This window comes from Cervus canadensis, chromosome 8 (assembly GCF_019320065.1).
Source record: "Cervus canadensis isolate Bull #8, Minnesota chromosome 8, ASM1932006v1, whole genome shotgun sequence".
Lineage (NCBI taxonomy): Eukaryota > Metazoa > Chordata > Mammalia > Artiodactyla > Cervidae > Cervus > Cervus canadensis.
In genome coordinates this window covers 84,394,201-84,413,899 of record NC_057393.1, presented here as the reverse complement: position 1 = coordinate 84,413,899, position 19,699 = coordinate 84,394,201, and the positions used below count along the sequence as shown (strand labels likewise).

Below are 19,699 nucleotides of genomic sequence, written 5' to 3'. Positions count from 1 at the left end.
TCAAAACCGTCCCACAGCTTCCCATCACCTTTAGAGTAAACCCACAGGCCCTCATTCGCCTGGCCTCCTACCACCTCTCTGACCTGTCTCCTCCCACAGACCTCCAGGTGCAATGGCCTTCTGGCTGGGAACACACCAAGTTCCTCCCTGTCTCAGGGCCTTTTCAGTGGCTCCTCCAGATCTTTTATGGCTCAATCCCCTCACCTCCTTCAGGGTTCTCTCAAAGATCACCTCTGCAGAGAGACCTTTCTGACCAGACTCTCTAAAGTAGTGTCCAGTATGCACCCTACACACTGTATCATTATAGCATTTATCACTACCTGAAAATTATCTACTTATTGTCTGAACCCCTCACTGTAAGGACAGGGATTTTACCTGGTTCATTATTTTACCCCAGTATCTACAACACATAATAGACACCTCAATAAAATAAATGTGAGGTGAGGTAAGCCATACCCAGATCAGCTGGCACCCTTGGAAACTGCAGGTGCCCCTGAGCTGCTGGCTTGTAAATCTAGCTCCTCCCTGACACCTCCACAGGACAGGCACAGGCATCTCAAATGTACTAAGACACCCCAAACTGTGCTCTGCCCTGTAGTAATTCTTGCCATCTCAGTAAATACCAACTCCATTATTCTAGTTCTTCAGACCAAAATCCTGGATCACCCTAACTCTTCTCTCACCCCACACAGATACCTCTGAAAATCAGGTCAGGTCAAAATCCAAGTCCAATTCAGTGGCTGAGAGCCCCTCCCACAGGCTGATTCCCTAGCTGCCTGCCCCTTGCGCACTGGCCTCCTCCTGCTGTTCCTCAGATACATGAAGCACACCATGGTCCCTGAGCCTTGACGCTTGTTCCTTAGGTAGCCAGAAGGCTTGCTTTCTCATTCCCTTGAGGGTTGCTCCAATGGTACTTTCTCAGTTTGCTGTTTTACGTTGCTACATTTTAGGCTAATCTGTTACACAGTGATAGATAACTAATACAAAATGCAAGGCGTAGGCTGTGCACACACTGTAACAGGCTGCTCAGGGTACCCTTCAGGAAGAAAGGGCCTCTACCCCAGGCCTGGAAATGTCGCAGGCAGCCAACCTTGGCTACCGAGAGCCGCTTTGCCCAATGTCACTACATCCAATGACTGGTGTAAGGAAATATAAGGCTAGACATCCCCCTGAAGTGGGGACAGCTCTGGGGGTTGTACTATCTTAAGAACTCCCCACTAGGGGCTTCCCTGGTGACTCAGTGGTCAAGGACCCACCTGCTAATGCAGGAGACACAAGTTTGGTCCCTGGTCTGGGAAGATCCCACATGCCTCAGAGCAACTAGGCTGGTGTGCCACAACTATTAAGCCCGAGCGCTAGAGCTCAGGAGCTGAAACTACTGAGTCCATAAGCCACAACTACTGAAGCCCAAGCTCCAGAGAAGAGCAACAAGAGAAGCCACCACAAGGAGAAGCCTGAGCACTGCAACTGGGGAGTAGCCCCCACTCACTGCAACTAGAGAAAAGCCCTCACAGCAATGAAGACCCAGCACAGCCAAAATTAAATACATTCAAAAAATTAAGAACTCCCCCCAAAGTGTCACCTGAGGTCACAGCTTTATTTCCCCCTTTGCCCAGTCCTGACGTCTCCCTTCCTTTTCCTTCTCTACATTGTTGGTTCCAAGAGCTGCCCCTAATTAACCTCCTGGACGCTAAACACAGTCTCAGAGTCAGCTTCCCAGGAACTTAACCTGTGACAACTTGTCCGGCTCCAGAAAAATAAACTACTGCTATTTGGGGGGATCACATTAAATTTATATATTAACTCTGGGGCTTCCCAAGTGGCTCAGTGGTAAAGAATCTGCCTGCCAATGCAAGAGACACAGGAGACACAGGATTGATGCCTGGGTCAGGAAGATCCCCTGGAGAAGGAAATGGCAATCCACTCCAGTATTGTTGCTTCAGAGACAGAGAAGCCTGCTGGGTTACAGTTCATGGGGTTGTGAAAAGTCAGGCACAATTTAAGGACTGAACCACAACATAGGGGAGAGGTAACATCTTTATGCTACAAAAGACATCTGCCCATTTGTTTGAGCCTACTTCTGTGTCTTGAAGAAGTGTTTTGAAGCTTTCTTCTTTTAGAAATAATAAATGCATTTCTTGATTGATTTATTCCTGTATATTTTATCTTTTTTGCTAATGTAAATGGGGATTTCTTCTCCATTATATCTTCTAACATTGCTCGTATTTATGAAGATATTGATTTTTCAATATTAAATTTACAACCTGCTGTCTTAATGTATTTTTTATTATTTGTGTGCAATGTATTATTTAGAGTTTTCTAGGTCTACTTTTGTCATTTATACATGGACATGGCTTTATTTATCCTTTTAAGAATTTTGTCTCTAGTTGTTTTTTCGTGTTCAACCCTATTGGCCAATATGGTCCGATATTAAATGAAATAGTAGGTGCTATTTCAACATCTACTGGAATACGGCATGGTAACCCACTCCAGTATTCTTGCCTGGAGAATCCCATGGACAGAGGAGCCTGGCGGGCTACAGTCCATGGCGTCACAAAGAGTCGGACAAGGCTGAGTAACTAAGCACAACACACACACACACGTGCTATTTCATTTCAGGGTCCAGTATTAAAGGAAACAGGAGGTGCCTTTTCAGCATGGTTCCTGATTTAAGGGAGAATTCTAGTGTCTCCCCACAAGTAAGATGCTGCCAATGCTGATTTACGACTGAAATTATCAGGGTAAAGAATTATGAAAAGTCAAAGTGAAAGTCAGTCGCACAGTCGCGTCCAACTCTTTGCAATCCCATGGACTGTAGCCCTCCAGGCTCCTCTGTCCATGGAATCCTCCAGGCAAGAGCACTGGAGTGGGTTGCCATTTCCTTCTCCAGAAAGAATTATGGATACTTCCTTATCCTTTTTTTTTTTTTCTTTTAGGCACCAAAATTTTTATTAACCCACCTTCTTGCTCTTTTAACATTATAAACCAAATTAACCTCTTTTTGACCCAGAGTTATGATGGGAACCATCAAGTTACAATGTGCTTTTATGTTTCTCTGGCCCCTCTTAACCACTGGCTATCATTCCTCTTGTCTTTCATCATTTTTAAAAGTCAGAATGTGTACTGAATCTTGTTGAAGACCTAAAAGTCTCATCTTTACATTCCTGGAATAAAATCCACTTGGTCATGATATATTTTTTTGGTAACACATGCAAAACTTAGACATGAAATCATCTTTGATTTCACTGTTACTGTCACACCTTGCATTCAATCCATCAAAAAAGTGCTGTGTTACCTTTTACATATGACACCAACTGGATCATTTTTCACCTCTTCCAACTCTACCACCTTATTCTACATCCACATCACCTTTCATCTGAACTACTGCAATAGCCTCAGAAATCACTTCTCCATTTCCTGTCTCCCACCCTTATTGTCTCTTTTGCACAAATTCCTCCAATAGCTTCTTATCACACTTTATGCGATAATACGGCCCTCCAGTTTTTTAAAAGTCATTGTTTAATTCTCAAATTTTGATTTAAATGCTTAGATGAAAGCATAGTTTTATTTTATTTTTTGGCCACACCGTGCGGCATGTGGGATCTTAGTTACTGATGAGGGATTAAACCCATGCCCTTGGCAGTGAGAGCACGGAATCTCTACTACTGCACCACCAAGGGAATTGCCTAACTTTTTTCTTTTTAAATCAGGCCCCTAACTACCTCTCCAATTCTCCCTCTCATTCACTTTCCTCCAGCTATACTGGTCTTCAAACACCCTACGCCTTTATACCTGTAGTTCTACTCCCCTTCCCCAAAATCTTCTTTCTCCAGATCTTGTCATGGTTTACTCTTTCACCTTAGGTAGGTCTTTGCTCCAATGGTGCAGCCAAAAATACCTTCCTTTCCTGACCACCTTCTGTAAAACTGGGCTATCTACCTTCCCCACCCCTATTATTTCTTTTACTTTGCTTTATTTTCCTCCATAATATTTACATTATCACAGGAAATTATATTTTATTTCCTACTTGTTCAAGGTCTGTCTAATCGTAATAAAAAGTTTCATAAGTTTGGAGGCTTTGTTTTATTCACTTTATCCACAGCACCTAGAATACACTTTGCTTGCTACAAAGTAATTTGATAAATATTTGGTAAATAAAAGAATGGAATGGACAGTAGAAGACAGAAAATATAAATACCAGCTACAGCAGCCAACTGATCAGTTGTCAGAGGTTAGGCTCTTACTTCTACTTGTATTTCCTTGCTAGATGAATCAAAACTATGTATGTGTGTTTATTTTACTTATTTATTTATTTTTGTATGTGTGTTTAAAATTAACCTTTTCTCTTAGCTTTCCTCTTTTTTTTAAATTCATATGTTGACAGAATTCGAAGAGTAGATAGCACCCAAATATCTTAGACTTGAAGCTAACGGATTAACTAGATCATTGCATTACTCTCCTCTAGGAGAGGGTATGAATACACTGTGGTTACATTCAGAGTAATTTCAATATGTTGGTTGGAACATTTTTAAAATCCCATGCATAAGGATGAACTGTATGTTGGCTATCCAAGCACACTGTTATTTCTGCCTACTTGACTTTCATTTTTCCTCCTTCTGTAACATGTATCTAATTTTCCTTTGAGAAACAATTTGCAAATATGCAAATACAAATAGGACTATTAACCAAATTGTCTTTTGGTCAAGGGGTAAGGCTATGTAACCCTACCAAGACCAATTTAGACCTTTCCTCCCAGAAGTCTGACTCTTGTATAATATAAAAACATAGGGCAATGGTTAATTTAATTCAAAATTTTGGTATCACAAAGAGAATGGCCATTAATCCCTGCTATAATTTTTGTCTCATCTGAAATATACTTCTTTAGCTTATCTTTCAATTTTGTGAGCTGCCTCACATTTCTTAATAAAACTTCTGTTTTGTTTGTAAGCCAACAAAAGTACGCTACCTTAGGATATGTAAACCACTGTTTCTTTTTTGGAAAATGTGGATGATGTTGACCTAACAGGATTTCAGTGTAACGAACGATTAAATGAGATATTCATCCATGTATTTGAATATTTGAGTGCTTATTATTGACCAGATGGGTGAAGATACAGAAACAGAAGAAACAGTTCCAAAAAGGGAGGGGTGGGAGAATGAGGCCACGACATTTTGAATGGACATGTGATCTGGACATTCCGTGAAGGGATGATCTTTGATAGAAGGAACTCTTCCTTCATTGTGTCAGACTGAACCATATGAAACAGGCAATAGTCAACCTTTCCAACTTCTAAAAGCAACAGTTTCATATGGGTAAGCCTAGTAATAGAAAGGAAGCAAGAGAAAGCAGTTACAAATGCAGACAGACATAAATTTTGGACTAGGAATTAGAAAAAGGTATTCTAACCTGTGTTGTTTGTATGAAAAATGTCTAAAATATTAGAATAGTTTGCTTAGGCATAGATTTCTTTTTGAAATAAGTTTATGGGATCTGCATCTTTAAAGGGTTTTGTATTGAGGAGATATATCCACTTTTTTGTATATTCTTGGTGCTGATGGGAAAAGGGGACGGGTTCCCAAATCTTTAGGTCTCTACTTCGGTATCTTTCTGTACAACTTAAAACTTCACACACAGTATATTTTTTAACCCTCAAAGTTATTTAAAAGACTAAGATAACCTATACAGAAACAGGATTTAAAAAATCATGCTCAATTTTAAAAATAAACTAAAAATGAAAATCAAAGAAAGTATAAAACCAAATGAATACTGAGAGCAAGAGTAGAGGCAAAAAAGTATAACAGCGGCTTTTAAACTGTTGTTCTTTTGAAGCTGTGTTATTGCTACTGCCTGTAAACTACCACTGGTTATTCTGTGAAGGTCGAGAGTGGGCCCTCAGACTTAAGAACCAATGCTGCAGTCTTACTACAGTGCTGTTCTGCTTATGTCCTCAGCTGTTCTATCACTCCTCCAGTGAGCTGCCCAACAAAGACATTTGTTGGGACTTTGCACGTGAGAGTTGAACTATAAAGAAAGCTGAGTGCCGAAGAATTGATGCTTTTGAACTGTGGTGCTGGAGAAGACTCTTGAGAGTCCCTTGGACTGCAAGGAGATCCAACCAATCCATCCTAAAGGAGATCAGTCCTGGGTGTTTATTCGAAGGACTGATGTTGAAGCTGAAACGCCAATACTTTGGCCACCTGATGTGAAGAGCTGACTCTTTTGAAAAGACCCTGATGCTGGGAAAGATTGAAGGTGGAAGGAGAAGGGGACGACAGAGGATGAGATGGTTGGAAGGCATCACCGACTCAATGGACATGAGTTTGGGTAAACTCCAGGAGTTGGTGATGGACAGGGAGGCCTGGTGTGCTGTGGTTCATGGGGTAGCAAAGAGTCGGACACGGCTCAGCGACTGAACTGAACTGCACCTCTAACACTGACAGCACACAACACTGCCAACAGCACAACTTAAAGCCTGGGTAAGTGTGTCTAGATGACAAAACCTAACTCACAAGGGAGGCTGACAAAATAAGTCTCAGGTATTTTCAATGTCTACAGAGGAATGGGTCTTTGCGCCTGAAAATCCAAACTGACCAACGAGAAATTCTCCAAACACAGGAAGGGAGTTCAGATTCGTAATGTTCAAAAAGACTAAAAAGCTTTCACTACAAGAGTTCATACAGTCCAGTGATAATGGATATACACAGAGTGCTGAGAAGAATAGAAAAGGATTTTCCCGAGTCATAAAAGTCACATCTGTAGAAAGCTATAGAAAAATCTTCAGTACCGATGGAATCAAAAGTTATACCATACCTTGTAATAACGAAAATAGTCTCGTTCTTGCAGCTTTTTTATTTTGGGGAAGATTTTGAAGGTGTTGAAGTTATCGATGCTATCAATGTCACACAAGCAGTCATCCAAGACTCCGGTGACCTAGGGAAAAAAACACATATATAATAGAAAAGATGTAAATTAATGTTTCAACCTTAGAAAATCTGTACTATTATGTAATAAGATAAATTATGCCTTCAACTTAGTATCTGCTGATTAAGATACATAACATTTAAAGCTGTCACTTTTTACAATGGTCACTTAAATAAAAAGCAACAGAAGGATTATATATACCCATTCTGAAGAAATAAACATTCTTGTTCAGTGGTCAAAAAGAATGGTATTGAATACTCTCACCCTTGTCTAAACATATACAGAATCCAGTCACTGGAATACTAAGGCAACCACTTCCGAGATTAACCTGGAAATCACAGGCTGTAGTAATACTGCTGCAGTAACTCTATCTTCCTTTTAGATTCTAATTTATGGAACCCTTTTATGACATTCATGATGCTAAGAGCACTACATATGTTAACACATTTACCCTTTAAATACCTTATGAAATGGCACTATTCTTCTCACTTTACATAAAAGGAAATTAAGGTTTAGCAAGGTTAAAATAATTTTTTCCAAAGTAGACATAAGACTTAGTCCCAAGTCTATTGTACTTTAAAATAAATGATCTTTACGACTACTCAAAGTAATCAAAGAAGAGAAATTGATATTTACAAAATGAATTCAGAGTTGAAAAATTCCACAAAACATTCTTTGGCTAAATTTAAAAATGGTACTCATTAACATGCACAACTTGGATGAATCTTTATGGAATTATGCTAAGTGAAAAAAAAGACAAACCCAAAAGATGAGATACTACAAGATTTCATTTATATAACATTTTTGAAATGACAAAATTTTAGAAATGAAAAACAGATAACTGGTTGCCAGCACTTAGGGACTGGAGTAGGGGATGGGAGTTGGAGTGGGGAAGCAAGGAGACAGGTGTGGCTATAAAGAGGCAGAAAGGATCCATGCAGTGATGACATTTTTCAGTATCTTGACTGCAGTGGTGGACACACAAACTCATACCATGTGATATAAATGTATAGAACTAATCCACAGATATACAAATGAAACAAGTGAAATGAACATACATGATTACATCAATGTCAATGCTCTATTTATAATATTACACTATATGTTTACAAAATGTGTGTATGTCATGTCTGGCTTTTTGTGACCCCATGGACCATAGCCCACCAGGCTCCTCTGGTGATTTCCTTTTTGGATTTCCTAGACAAGAATATTGGAGTAGGGTGCCATTTTCTACTCCAGGGGATCTTCCTGACCCAGGGATCAAACCCACATATCTTGCATCTCCTGCATCAGCAGGCAGATTCTTTACCACTGTGCCACCTGGGAAGCACTTACAAAATGTTACCACCGGGGAAAAACTGGATAAAGGGTAAATGACATTTTTATGTATTATTTCTCACAATTGCATGAACAATTATAGCAATTAAAACTAAAATTTAAAAATAAAAATGGGATTCAGCCTGTTAAAGGTTATGCATGTGATCCACAGGAGTAATATATGCAAAGAATGATTTAAAAAATGGAAACTTTCTAGTTGTTTCTGTCTCATGCTGTTTCCCTGGGAGTGTAAATGTGTCCCATTTACACTCTAGGCCCCTAAATAATAATAGGGGGAAAAAGGAAACAAAATACATACCAAAAAGCTTTTTAGGCTTTAAAAATACTTTACAAATTTTTCTTAAATTGTTGACTTTTAGTTAGTAAACTGCAGCATTTACAAACATATTATTTGTGGTAGCGGTTGGAGTAAGGTATACAAAATTACCATGTACTTATTTCTAACCCCTAAAGACTACTATTAAGACAAAAACTTTGTGTATAACCAAGTTTTTTAAAATTAGATAGGAAAAAAAAAAAATAAAAGGCATCCAAACTGGAAAGCAAGAAGAAAACTCTCACTATTTGCAGATGATATGTACAGAAAATCCTAAAGACTTCATTCACTGAAACAGTTAGAACTAAAACATTCAGCAAGTTCCAGGACACAAAATCAATATATGAAAATATATATTTTCATATATATTCCATACACTAATAACAAACTTTCAGACAAAGAAATTAAAAAATAATTCATTTACAATCAATTACATTGAAAAGAATAAGATAATACCAAAGGGAAAAAATAACCAAGTGGTGAAATGCCTATGAACTGTAATATATTGATGGAAAATGTTGAATAAATGGAAGGCTATTCCATTCTCATGGATTAGAAAAATATTTTTAAAATGTCCTTAGTACTCTAAGCAGGATAAAGACTCAATACATCCCTGTCAAAATTCCAACAGCATTTTTACAGAATAGAACAGTCCTAAAGATTTGTATGGAACCATAAAAGACCTAGAATAGTCAAAGCAATCATGAAAAAGAACAAAGATGGAGGCATCATGTGCCCCAATTTCAAACTAGATTACAAACCTATAGTCATCAAAACAGTATGATACTGGCGGAAAAACAAACACAGAAGAACAAAACAGAATAAAAAGCCCAGAAAGAAGCCCATGAATATATGGTCAATTAATATTTGACAACAGAGCCAAGAATATATAATGGGGAAAGGACAGTCTTTTCAACAAACAATCTTGAAGAAACCAGACAGACAGCCACATGCAAATGAATGAAACTGGACCACTGCCTTACAGCATACACATTTGAAATTAACTCAAACGGATCAAAGACTTGAACATAATAAGACCTGATACCATAAAACTATTGGAAGAAAATACAGATTTTAAGTTCCTTGACATCAGTCTTGGTGATGACTTTCTGGATTTGATATCAAAATTAAAATGTAACAAAAGTAAAAATAAACAAGTAGGACTATGTCAAATTAAAAAGCTTCTGTAAAGCAAAGCAAAACCACTAACAAAATGATAAGACAACCTATGGAATTGAAGAAAATATGTGCAAATCATATCTAATAAGGGGTTAATATCCAAAATATATAAAGAACTCACACAACTCAATAGCAAAAAACAATCTGATTAAAAAATGAGCAGAGGAGGCTTCCCTGGTGACTCAGTGGTAAAGAATTCACCTGCCAATGCAGGAGGCACTGGTTCAACCCCAATCTGGGAAGATCCCACATGCCAAGGAGCAACGAGGCCCCTGCACCACAACTACTGAACGAAACCGAAAGCCCTAGAGCCCTTCAGCAAGAAAAGTCACCGCAATGAGAAGCCCAGGCACTGCAGCTAGAGAAAAGCCTGTGCAGCAGTGAAGACTCAGCACAGCCAAAAATAAATGAATAAATAAAAATATTTTTAAATGGGAAAATATTTTTATTTAAGGATCTAAATATCTTTCCAAATAAGACATATGAATGGCCAACAAGTACACAAAAAGGTGCTCAATATCACCAACATCAAGGAAGTGAAAATCAAATCTATAATGAGATATCATGTCACACCTGTTAGAATGGCTATTATCAAAAAGACCAGAGTAACAAGTGTTGGTGAGGATGTAGAGAAAAGAAAACCCTTGTGCACTGTTGGTGGACTGTAAATTGGTGCACCCACTATGGAGAAGAGTATGGTGGTTACAGAAAAACTTTAAAATAGAACTACCACAAAATCCAGCAATTTCACTTTTTGGTATTCACCTGAAGAAAACAAATATACTAACTTAAAGATATATGTAGCCCCATGCTCATTGCAGTATTATGTACAATAACCAAGTATGGAAGTGACCTAAGTATCAATTGAAGGATGAATAAAGAAGATGTGGGATATATACACAATACACCCAGTAATGGGAAAAAAAAATCTGGCCATTTGCAACATGGATGAAACTTGAGGACATTGTGCTAAGTGAAATAAGTCAGAGAAAGATAAATACCATATGATCTCACTTTCATGTGTAGTCTAAACAGAACAAAACAACAACAAACCCAAGTTCATGAATACAGATTGTAAAGGATATCTGATTTTTTTTTTTTTTGCACTAATGAGGTACAAAGTTCTAATGTTTTATAAAACACTTGTCTTTCTGCTTGTGCAAAATTTCTGCTCATATCTTTTTTTCATTTTTCTACTGGGTTGTCTTTTTCAATGTAGTAATCAATATTGCTTTTTCCCTATTCTATTTTAACCTCTGGAACTCATCATACTAGACCTTCTTATTTTATTCTTCATGTTTCTTAAGCTCTCTATAGCATTTACTATCCTGTTACCTTTCTGAGCTTCATTCTGAATAATTTATTTGCACTTATTTTCCATTCATTTACCCAATGTATTTATTGAGAGCCTAACATAAGCCCTGCACTGTCCTAAGTACTGGGGATGTAATATTAGAAGAAAGAAAAGAAAACGACAAAAATCTCTTTCCTTCAGGTGTTAACATTCTCATGGGAGAGGAAAAAATGCATCAGCAAAGTATAGAGTCTGTCGGATGATAATAAAGCAATATGGATGAAAACTAGAAAATTGAGACAGATGTCACAAAATTGGGAAAAAAAATAAAAAAAAATAATAAATTTTGGTATTTAGAAAAAAAAAATTGGGACCACTCATTTTTGAAGAGAGACAGGTACAGAAGGTCTCACTGAAGTTTCAGCAAAAGTTAAAGTGGGGAAGGAGCAAATCAAGCCTTTTTTTTTTTTTGAAGGGGGAGGGTGAAAAGAATTCCAGGCATTGAGAATACTAAATGCAAAGGCCCTGATGCAGTAAGGCCCAATGCCACCGCAAAACAACAGGAAACAACAAGGAAGATTATCTAGTAGGGAAAAGGAGAATTGGGTCTTCCCAGGTGGCTCATTGGTAAAGAATTCACCTTCCCAGCAGGAGACGCAGGTTCAATATCTGTGTTGGGAAGTCCATGGAGTTGCAAAGAGTCGGACATGACTTAGCGACTAAACCACAACAAAAGGAGAATTAGGGACCTATTATTAAAACTTTGGCTTTTCTGAGTCAAATGTTTTCCCACACCAGCCAACTCTCCAACTCTCCAGCATCAACTGGGTGCCCAATTCAATTTTTGATATTATCTAGAATTGGAGTAGAATCCACAGACTAAGGGTTCAGTCACATAGGACTGCTCCCACTATAGATGCCAGTTTCAAGCCTTGGGTCACCTGTACTGACTGGCTATAAAAAGGGGTTCCCACAACTTCCTTCTCAGGTTTGATAATTTGCTAGAATGACTTACAGAACTCAGGAAAACACTTTGTGTTTATGCAAAGGGTCCAACTCAAAAACAGACAAAAGGAGGAGATGCACAGGATAGGTATTGGGGTGCGCGTGCAAAACTTCCATGCCTCTGAGCTACCCTCCCAGTAAGTCTATGTGTTCACCAATCTGGGAGCTCATCAAAACTCATCAAAAACTCTCTTAAGAGTTTTTACAGAGCTCAAGCTACCTCATCCTCTCCCAAACCTAGAGGTCAGTGGGTAGGGACAAAAGTTCTAATCCTCTAAGCACTTGGCCTTTTTGGACCAGGATCATGAACCTTAAGCTCTCTAGGGGTTCCCACCTGAGTCACCTCAACAGCATAAACTCAGGTATGACTGACAGGAGCATTCCTATTTCTCAGGAAATTCCAAGGCTTTAGGAGCTCTGTGCCAACAACAGGGGACAAACAGCAAGCATGTTTTTGTATTATGCCACACTGGGTTACACAGGAAACCACCGAAAAGTTTTAAAGCAGAGGCTAAAGGAATATGGAGAAGTACGAGGTGAGGATGAAGGGTTTCTCTTTCATGTTGTATGATCATGGAAGGTGACAATTTAGGTAAGTGGACACTGGCAGGTAAGGTGACACTTAAGCAGAAACCTAAGAAAGTGAGCGAGTGAATCATCTGAATACATGAGAAGTGTGTTAGCTATGCAGAGGAAACTGCAGGTCCAAGGGACTCAAAGCAAGAGCATATCTGCCAGCTTTGAGGGAGAGCAAGGTCAGTGCAGCTACAGCATATGTTTAACGGGGAGGAGACAGTGAGAAGAACAGATTTGAGGGGGAAAAAGTCAGGAATTTAGTTCTTGATACGTCAAATTTGTGATACCTATTAACTATCCAAGTGGAAACACTGAAAAAGTAGTTAGATGTATGGATCTAGAGCTGAGAATCCTACTCTGGAGATTCTGAGATATAGATACTAAATACCATATAGATGGTATTTAAAGCCAAGACACTAAATGAGATGGCCAAGGTGGAGAGAAGAGAGAGTATAAGATTTGAACCTTGAGGTTCAAACAATTAGGAGTCGGGGCAGAGGATGAAATGCAAGGAATTCTAAGAAAGACTGGCCTGTAGAAAGGAAAGAAATCAGAAAAATATACTATCTTGGAAGTAAAAACAAAACAAAACAAAAGTATGTCAAAGACAGTGAGTGATGAGCTATGAAAAAAGTCTGCAAATAGTTTTTAAATCTTAGCTTTAGCAAAAAATTGGCTTTAGCAGCAAGAAAGACATTAGTGATTGTGACAAGAGCCATTTTGGAAAAGTGGTAGAGGCAAAAGTCAGACTGAAATGCGGTGAATGATCAGAATAGGAAAGGTAAAGAAAACTCTTTTGAGGGGTTTTTCTATAGGAAAGATAAAAACTAAGCGGAGTCATAATAGATTGGTGGGTCAAGAGAGAACTTTAAAATAGTAGAATTAACAGCATGTTTTATGATGACAGTAACAGGCTCAGTGGTAAAGAATCCACCTGCCAATACAGGAGACTCAGGTTTGATACATGAATTGGGAAGATCCCCTGGAGAAGGAAACGGCAATCCACTCCAGTATTCTTGCCTGAGAAATCCCATGGACAGAAGAGCCCGGTGGGCTATAGCCCACGGGATCACAAAGAGAGTCAGACATGACTTAGCAACAACAACAGTCCATTAGAGAAGGTTAAAAAAAAAAAAGATCAATGAACCAGAAGAGAAAGGGAAAATTTTCTGGAGCCATGTCCTTGAATTGGAAAGAAGGAATGGGACCAAAATCCAAGTGGAGGGATTGGTCTCTGATAAGAGTACAAACAGTTTATCTATGATAATCTACAGAAGTCAAAATATGTGGGTCAGAGACTAGTAGGTGGAGAGATGTGGATTATTCTGATTATTCCAATTTAGAAAAGTATGAAGCTAAGAGTTAGGATGGAAAAGGAGGTATTGGGAGATTAAGTAGGAAAAAAAGGACATAAAATGATTCTTCAATTCAATAATCATTTTTTTCTGCTGATATAATCAACCACTTCATCCATCGAGTTGTTAATTTGATTTCTAAAACTTCTATTTCATTATGTTTTAAACTTTGGGGTCATTCTTTAAAATTTCTTGTTCTTTTTCATACTTTTAAGTCTTTATATTTAAACATGTGAAAGTGTTAGTTGCTCACTCCTGTCTGACTCTTTGTGACCCCATGGAATGCTGAGCTGGATGAAGCACAAGCTGGAATTACAAACGCCGGGAGAAATATCAATAACTTCAGATATGCAGATGACACCACCTTTATGGCACAAAGTGAAGAAGAACTCGATGTGAGAAGATGAACAAAAGAGCCTCTTGATGAAAGTGAAAGAGGAGAGTGAAAAAGTTGGCTTAAAACTCAACATTCAGAAAACTAAGATCATGGCATCTGGTCCCATCACTTCATGGCAAATAGATGGGCAAACAATGCAAACAGGGACAGACTTTATTTTTCTGAGCTCCAAAATCACTGCAGATGGTGACTGCAGCCATGAAATTAAAAAACGCTTGCTCCTTGGAAGAAAAGCTATGACCAACATAGATAGCATATTAAAAAGCGACACATTACTTTGCTGACAAAAGTAAGTCTAGTCAAAGCTATGGTTTTTCCAGTAGTCATGTATGGATGTGACAGTTGGACTATAAAGAAAGCTGAGTGCTGAAGAATTGATGCTTTTCAACTGTGGTGTTGGAGAAGATTCTTGAGAGTCCCTTGGGCTGCAAGGAGATCCAGCCAGTCAATTCTAAAGGAAGTCAGTCCTGAATGTTCATTGGAAGAACTGATGCTAAAGCTGAAACTCCAATACTTTGGCTACCTGATACAAAGAACTGACTCATTGGAAAAGGCCCTGATGCTGGGAAAGATCGAAGGCAATAGGAGAAGGGGACGACAGAAGATGAGAAGGTTGGATGGCATCACTGATTAGAGTTAAAGCACACTCTGGAAGTTGGTGATGGACAGGGAAGCCTGGTGTGCTGCAGTCCATGGGGTGGCAAAGAGTCAGACACAACTGAGTGACTGAACTGAACTAGACTATAGCCCACCACTCTTCTGTCCATGGAATTCTCTAGGAAAAAATACTTGAGTGGATAACTGTTCCCTTATCCAGGGGATCTTCCTGACCTAGGGATTGAACCCAGGTCTCCCTCATTACAGGCAGATTCTTTACTGTCTGAGCCACCAGGGAAGCCCCATTTAAACATGGTGATTTTAAATAATACCTGATTATTTGAAAAAAATCTACACTTATTATAGACCTATTTCTATAATCTATATTTCTAAATATCTCATTCATGTTGCCTTTGTGTATTCTCTGATTTTTACTATTAGCTTATTTTTTTTGACACTCTATCTTCCAAAATTCTTTAAGGCTTGGGTAGACAATGAATTTCTCCAGAGGAGATGGTGATAGTGATAGTTTACTCACTAAGTTATGTCTGACTCTTTTGCAATCCCATGGACTGTAGACCACCAGGTTCCTCGCTCATGGAATTTCCCAGATCAGAATACTGGAGTGTGGCCATTTCCTTCTCCAGGGGATCTTCCTGTCCCAGGGATGACATACCCATGTCTCCTAAATCTCCTGTATTGGCAGGCGGATTCTTTACCACTGAGCCACCAGAGAAGCCATCCAGAGAGGATGGATATTTGTTTTCACCTGTAAATTCAGAGCACACCAACCTGCTGCTGGGGCTGCTAAGTCGCTTCAGTTGTGTCTGACTTTGTGCGACCCCATAGACGGCAGCCCACCAGGCTCCTCTACCCCTGGGATTCTCCAGGCAAGAACACTGGAGTGGGTTGCCATTTCCTTCTCCAATGCATGAAAGTGAAAAGTGAAAGTGAAGTCACTCAGTCGTGTCCGACTCTTAGCAACCCCATGGACTGCAGTCTACCAGGCTCCTCCATTCATGGGATTTTCCAGGCACACCAACCTGAGATTGCTATAAATTAAATTTTCCACTTGAAGGTTTTCCCAGCACAGGTAGCATGAATTTGACCTGTATAAGGGCAGCTCATGGTTACAAATTATCAAGGCAGCTTCCCCCTCACCCCTTCCCCTAACAAGTCTGTTCATTTTCCCCTTACTTGTGGTGGATTTCACTTCTCCTTATATTTAAGATTTAGCTCTTGGGAGTCCAAGCTTACAGTGAGGGCCCCTTTCACTTCCCTCTGTTTGGGCAGACGCGGGTTTTATTTCTTGTTTACACCACTCCATGCAGTTTGTCAGAGTAGAAGCTCAAGGTCTTCAGAGTTCAGGGGAAGTCGTCAGGGTAATGGCACTGAAGCAGCACTGAGTCTTAAAGTTCTGGCTTTCCATTTTGGGGGTTGGGGGAGGCTTCATATATTCCTTGATTCCATGCCAGCTCAGAAATGCATTTAGAAAAAATTTAAAATCGATCCGAAGTTACTTCTTTATGGGAAGATTAACTTGTTACATCATTTGTATGCACTACTATTTAAGTTTCTAGTGTTTCATCATACTCAAGGTTGGCCAAAAAGTTCATTCAAATACAGTACAAAGCACACTTGCATTTCATTTACAAGAACATGGGGTATATGTTGTACAAATGCCTACTTGTGAACAGAAGTATTCTTCAAAAAATTAATTCTTTTCTTTATTTTTTACTGGTTTTCTTCCAAGTTAGTGAATGAAGGAGAAGAGAAAGAACTGGCTTAGTTCTACCTTTTTATTTTCCTGGGTCTCCCTCTACTTTATTTCTATACCACAAAGAAGCAAGCATACTGAGATGCAACGGTATAGACCGGAAAGATACTCTCCTGCACTTACTTAACATGTGCGATATTAATCATGTAAGCTCTTTGAATGTCAGTTACCTCACTGTGGGAAAGATGTGTCAAATGAAATGAGACAATGTATTTTTAAACATGTTACAGATTATAAAATATGATTGAACACTATATGAGAAAGTACCACCGGAAACAAAAACCGTATGTATTCAATTTTGAGGCCTCTTTGGCACATCCTACCTTGAATATGCACAAATCCTTAACTGTTGAACTACATATATTCATTTGGACATAATGAAATTTAAATCATATATATTCATTTGGATATAATAACATTTAAAGTACACATGCAATTATAAAACATTAATACACATAATTTGTGACAGGAACCTAAAATGAAGCTTCTAAATTGGTGAGAGAGTATCCAATTAAAATATACTATCTAAAAAGAAAATGAGAAAAAAAAAACAAATTTTAGAAAAATATCTAAATGTAAATTCTATTCAAAAAGAAATAGCCCAGTAATAACTAGAAAGTAATTTTATCAAAGACAATTTAGAAAACATACTTTTTGTAAGTCTGGTAGAGTGCCATTATCTATTTCAAGTGTTTCCAAGCGGTGTTGTAAGATAGCTAAAAGGATAACTACATTAGTTACTTGCAGGCCTGGTTTAAAATGCTGATTCCTGGATCACATCCAGATCCACTAAATCAGAAAAGCTGGTAGTGGGCCCAGAGAATCTGCATTTTTAACATCGCGCCCTCCCAAACTAAAAGTCTGCCCCTTTTATTTTTATTACTCATTTAGGAAATATTCATACAGGGACAGAAACTGAGTATTCAGGCATTCTGGAGTTCAGAACACCATAGGGTCATGAAAAAAAAGTGTCTGAATATAGTCAGAAAAACATGTTTGTTCTGTTACCGTCATAGTTACCTTCAATTTGACTTAACCATCAGCAATAATTGCTTCAAACCATGTCTCCAGTCATCACCCGGCCACCTGAGATACCTTTTCTTGTTTTTGTTTTTGTTTTTTTTTAGCTCTTAGCAGTTTTGCCACTCTGCAGCAGGTGCACACTAGACAGCACCTGGCAGAAGCTTATTCAAATTCTACTGTATTAAAAAAGAAGCTTTTATTAAGGCAAAAGACCCTGGGAAGCTAACTCTGGTTTCTAGCATATTGAGAACCCTTCTGTAAGCTACGCCTCACAAAGAACCCCCAAACTCTAATTTATCGGTCATCACTCACTGCTGAGGGAGCCACAAGGTCAGACACGAACCCCCCTCTCGTACCTGAGCTCACCTGGCGATGCCACTCAGCAGACGGAGTACAGCCTGGGTAAAAATACAACGGTCCTGAGTAAGAGAGGCGAGGGACTCTCTAGTCCAAAAGAAAAGGAAGTTCAGACTTGTACCCCTCGCGATCCACTTGGCTTCTGCAGGGCCGCTGGGTCTGTCACCCACCCCCCACCTGCCCCCCATCCCCTGAGTTCCCCGCGGGGAGAGCGTCCCCATTTCTCTGTGTGCTCTCGTCCCAGAACAGACGCAGAGATTTTCATCCCCGTCCCATCTCCCGCCACACTCGGAGCCGCTGAAACATCAGAAAGATAAAACCGAAAACACCTCAGGGGACCGTCACCATCTTCCTCTTTTTCCTGCCATCACCCCGTGTCGCCACCCCTCACACCGCAAGCGGCTCGCAGGCGTTTCCTGGGCTCGATGATCGGGGCTTCAGACCCCCGGCTTTTCCGCTCGACAGAAACCTCTCGGGGCTCCAGCCCCGGCCCGCCTGAGCCTCAATCGCGGCCCGGTCGCCGCCTCCACCGCCGGCGTTCGGCCGGGGGTCCCCGCGCCGCCATCACTCCGGCTCACCTGGGCCTCGACGACGCTCGGAAGGAAGCTCAGGGTGACGAGAAGCTGCACCGCGGCCGCCGCCCCCTGCCCTGCGCCGGCCCGCGGGACTCCCGGGCTCATGCTGACCTCTCCCCCCGCCGCGGCCGGCCGGGCCCCTCGGGGCCGGGAAACGGTGGGCGGCCGGGGCGACGACCCAAGGGGACTGTTCCCGGCGGCCGAGAGACTCCAGGGTCAGAGGTCAGCACGCCGGTCCAGGGGCGGAGGACGCTCTCCCCGGCGCCCGGCAGCTGTGAGTGAGGTTGAAGAGCCGAGCGCCCCCACTTCATCCCCCAGGCGGCCCCGCCCCCGGCTTCCCCTGCGCCCGGCCACGCCCCCTCTGAGCGCGAGGCCTTGTGGGAATTGTGGTCCAGCGCGGCCCGGTGGGCGCCGGCGGCCGGAAGGCGGGGCCGGCGGAGGGGGTAACTGGAGAGCTATCGCTGCGGGACCGCTCCGCCTCCCCGAAGCCTGGGCTCCACGGCGGCCAATGACGCGGGACCACGCGGGCCTTCAAAACAAGAGGCGGTGCGGACGGGTGGAGAGGAACGCCCACTCTTCCCGCGGAACACCGCCCGCGCCCCCTCGCCTGGCAGTTGCTACTGGATACCCGGCGGGGGCCCTTCCCCCAGTCGTTGTCCCCTGATACCCGCACCGCCCCGAGGCTACAGGATTCGCCCAGGATCCAGGCAAACGAGAAACAAGGGCTCTTCGACGTTCAGTGTCTGGCGCTTTCTTTGGCTCATCCACTTTTCTGTAGCCTCCGATCTATCGCCGGTGCCTAGATGAGCCCCCTGAGACTTGCGGAGTTGGCTTGGGCTCCTCCATCTTACACGCCCCAGATGTGGATGTCGTCCTCTGACTGGTCAAGCGCCGACCCCTGTGTTGACACATACAAACATAATGCACGTTAAAGGATGGGAACAAACCCACGTTTATATAAAATCTGGCAATGGGGTTGAACAGAAAA

General features: G+C 40.9%; 1 protein-coding gene across 3 annotated transcripts in view; it reads right to left on the bottom strand.

Moving 5' to 3' along the window:
• Positions 1-19,038, bottom strand: part of ERO1B (endoplasmic reticulum oxidoreductase 1 beta) — a 64,801-nt gene extending 45,763 nt beyond the window's left edge. For all 3 annotated transcript variants that reach the window (XM_043477029.1, XM_043477030.1, XM_043477031.1), the window contains exons 1-2: positions 18,715-19,038; positions 6,812-6,931 (exon numbers count right to left, since the gene is read on the bottom strand). In XM_043477029.1, the coding sequence (XP_043332964.1) occupies positions 6,812-6,931; positions 18,715-18,816 (222 nt within the window). In that variant the 5' untranslated portion in view covers positions 18,817-19,038. The remainder of the gene's footprint in view (positions 1-6,811; positions 6,932-18,714) is intronic.
• Positions 19,039-19,699: the final 661 nt, after the last annotated feature.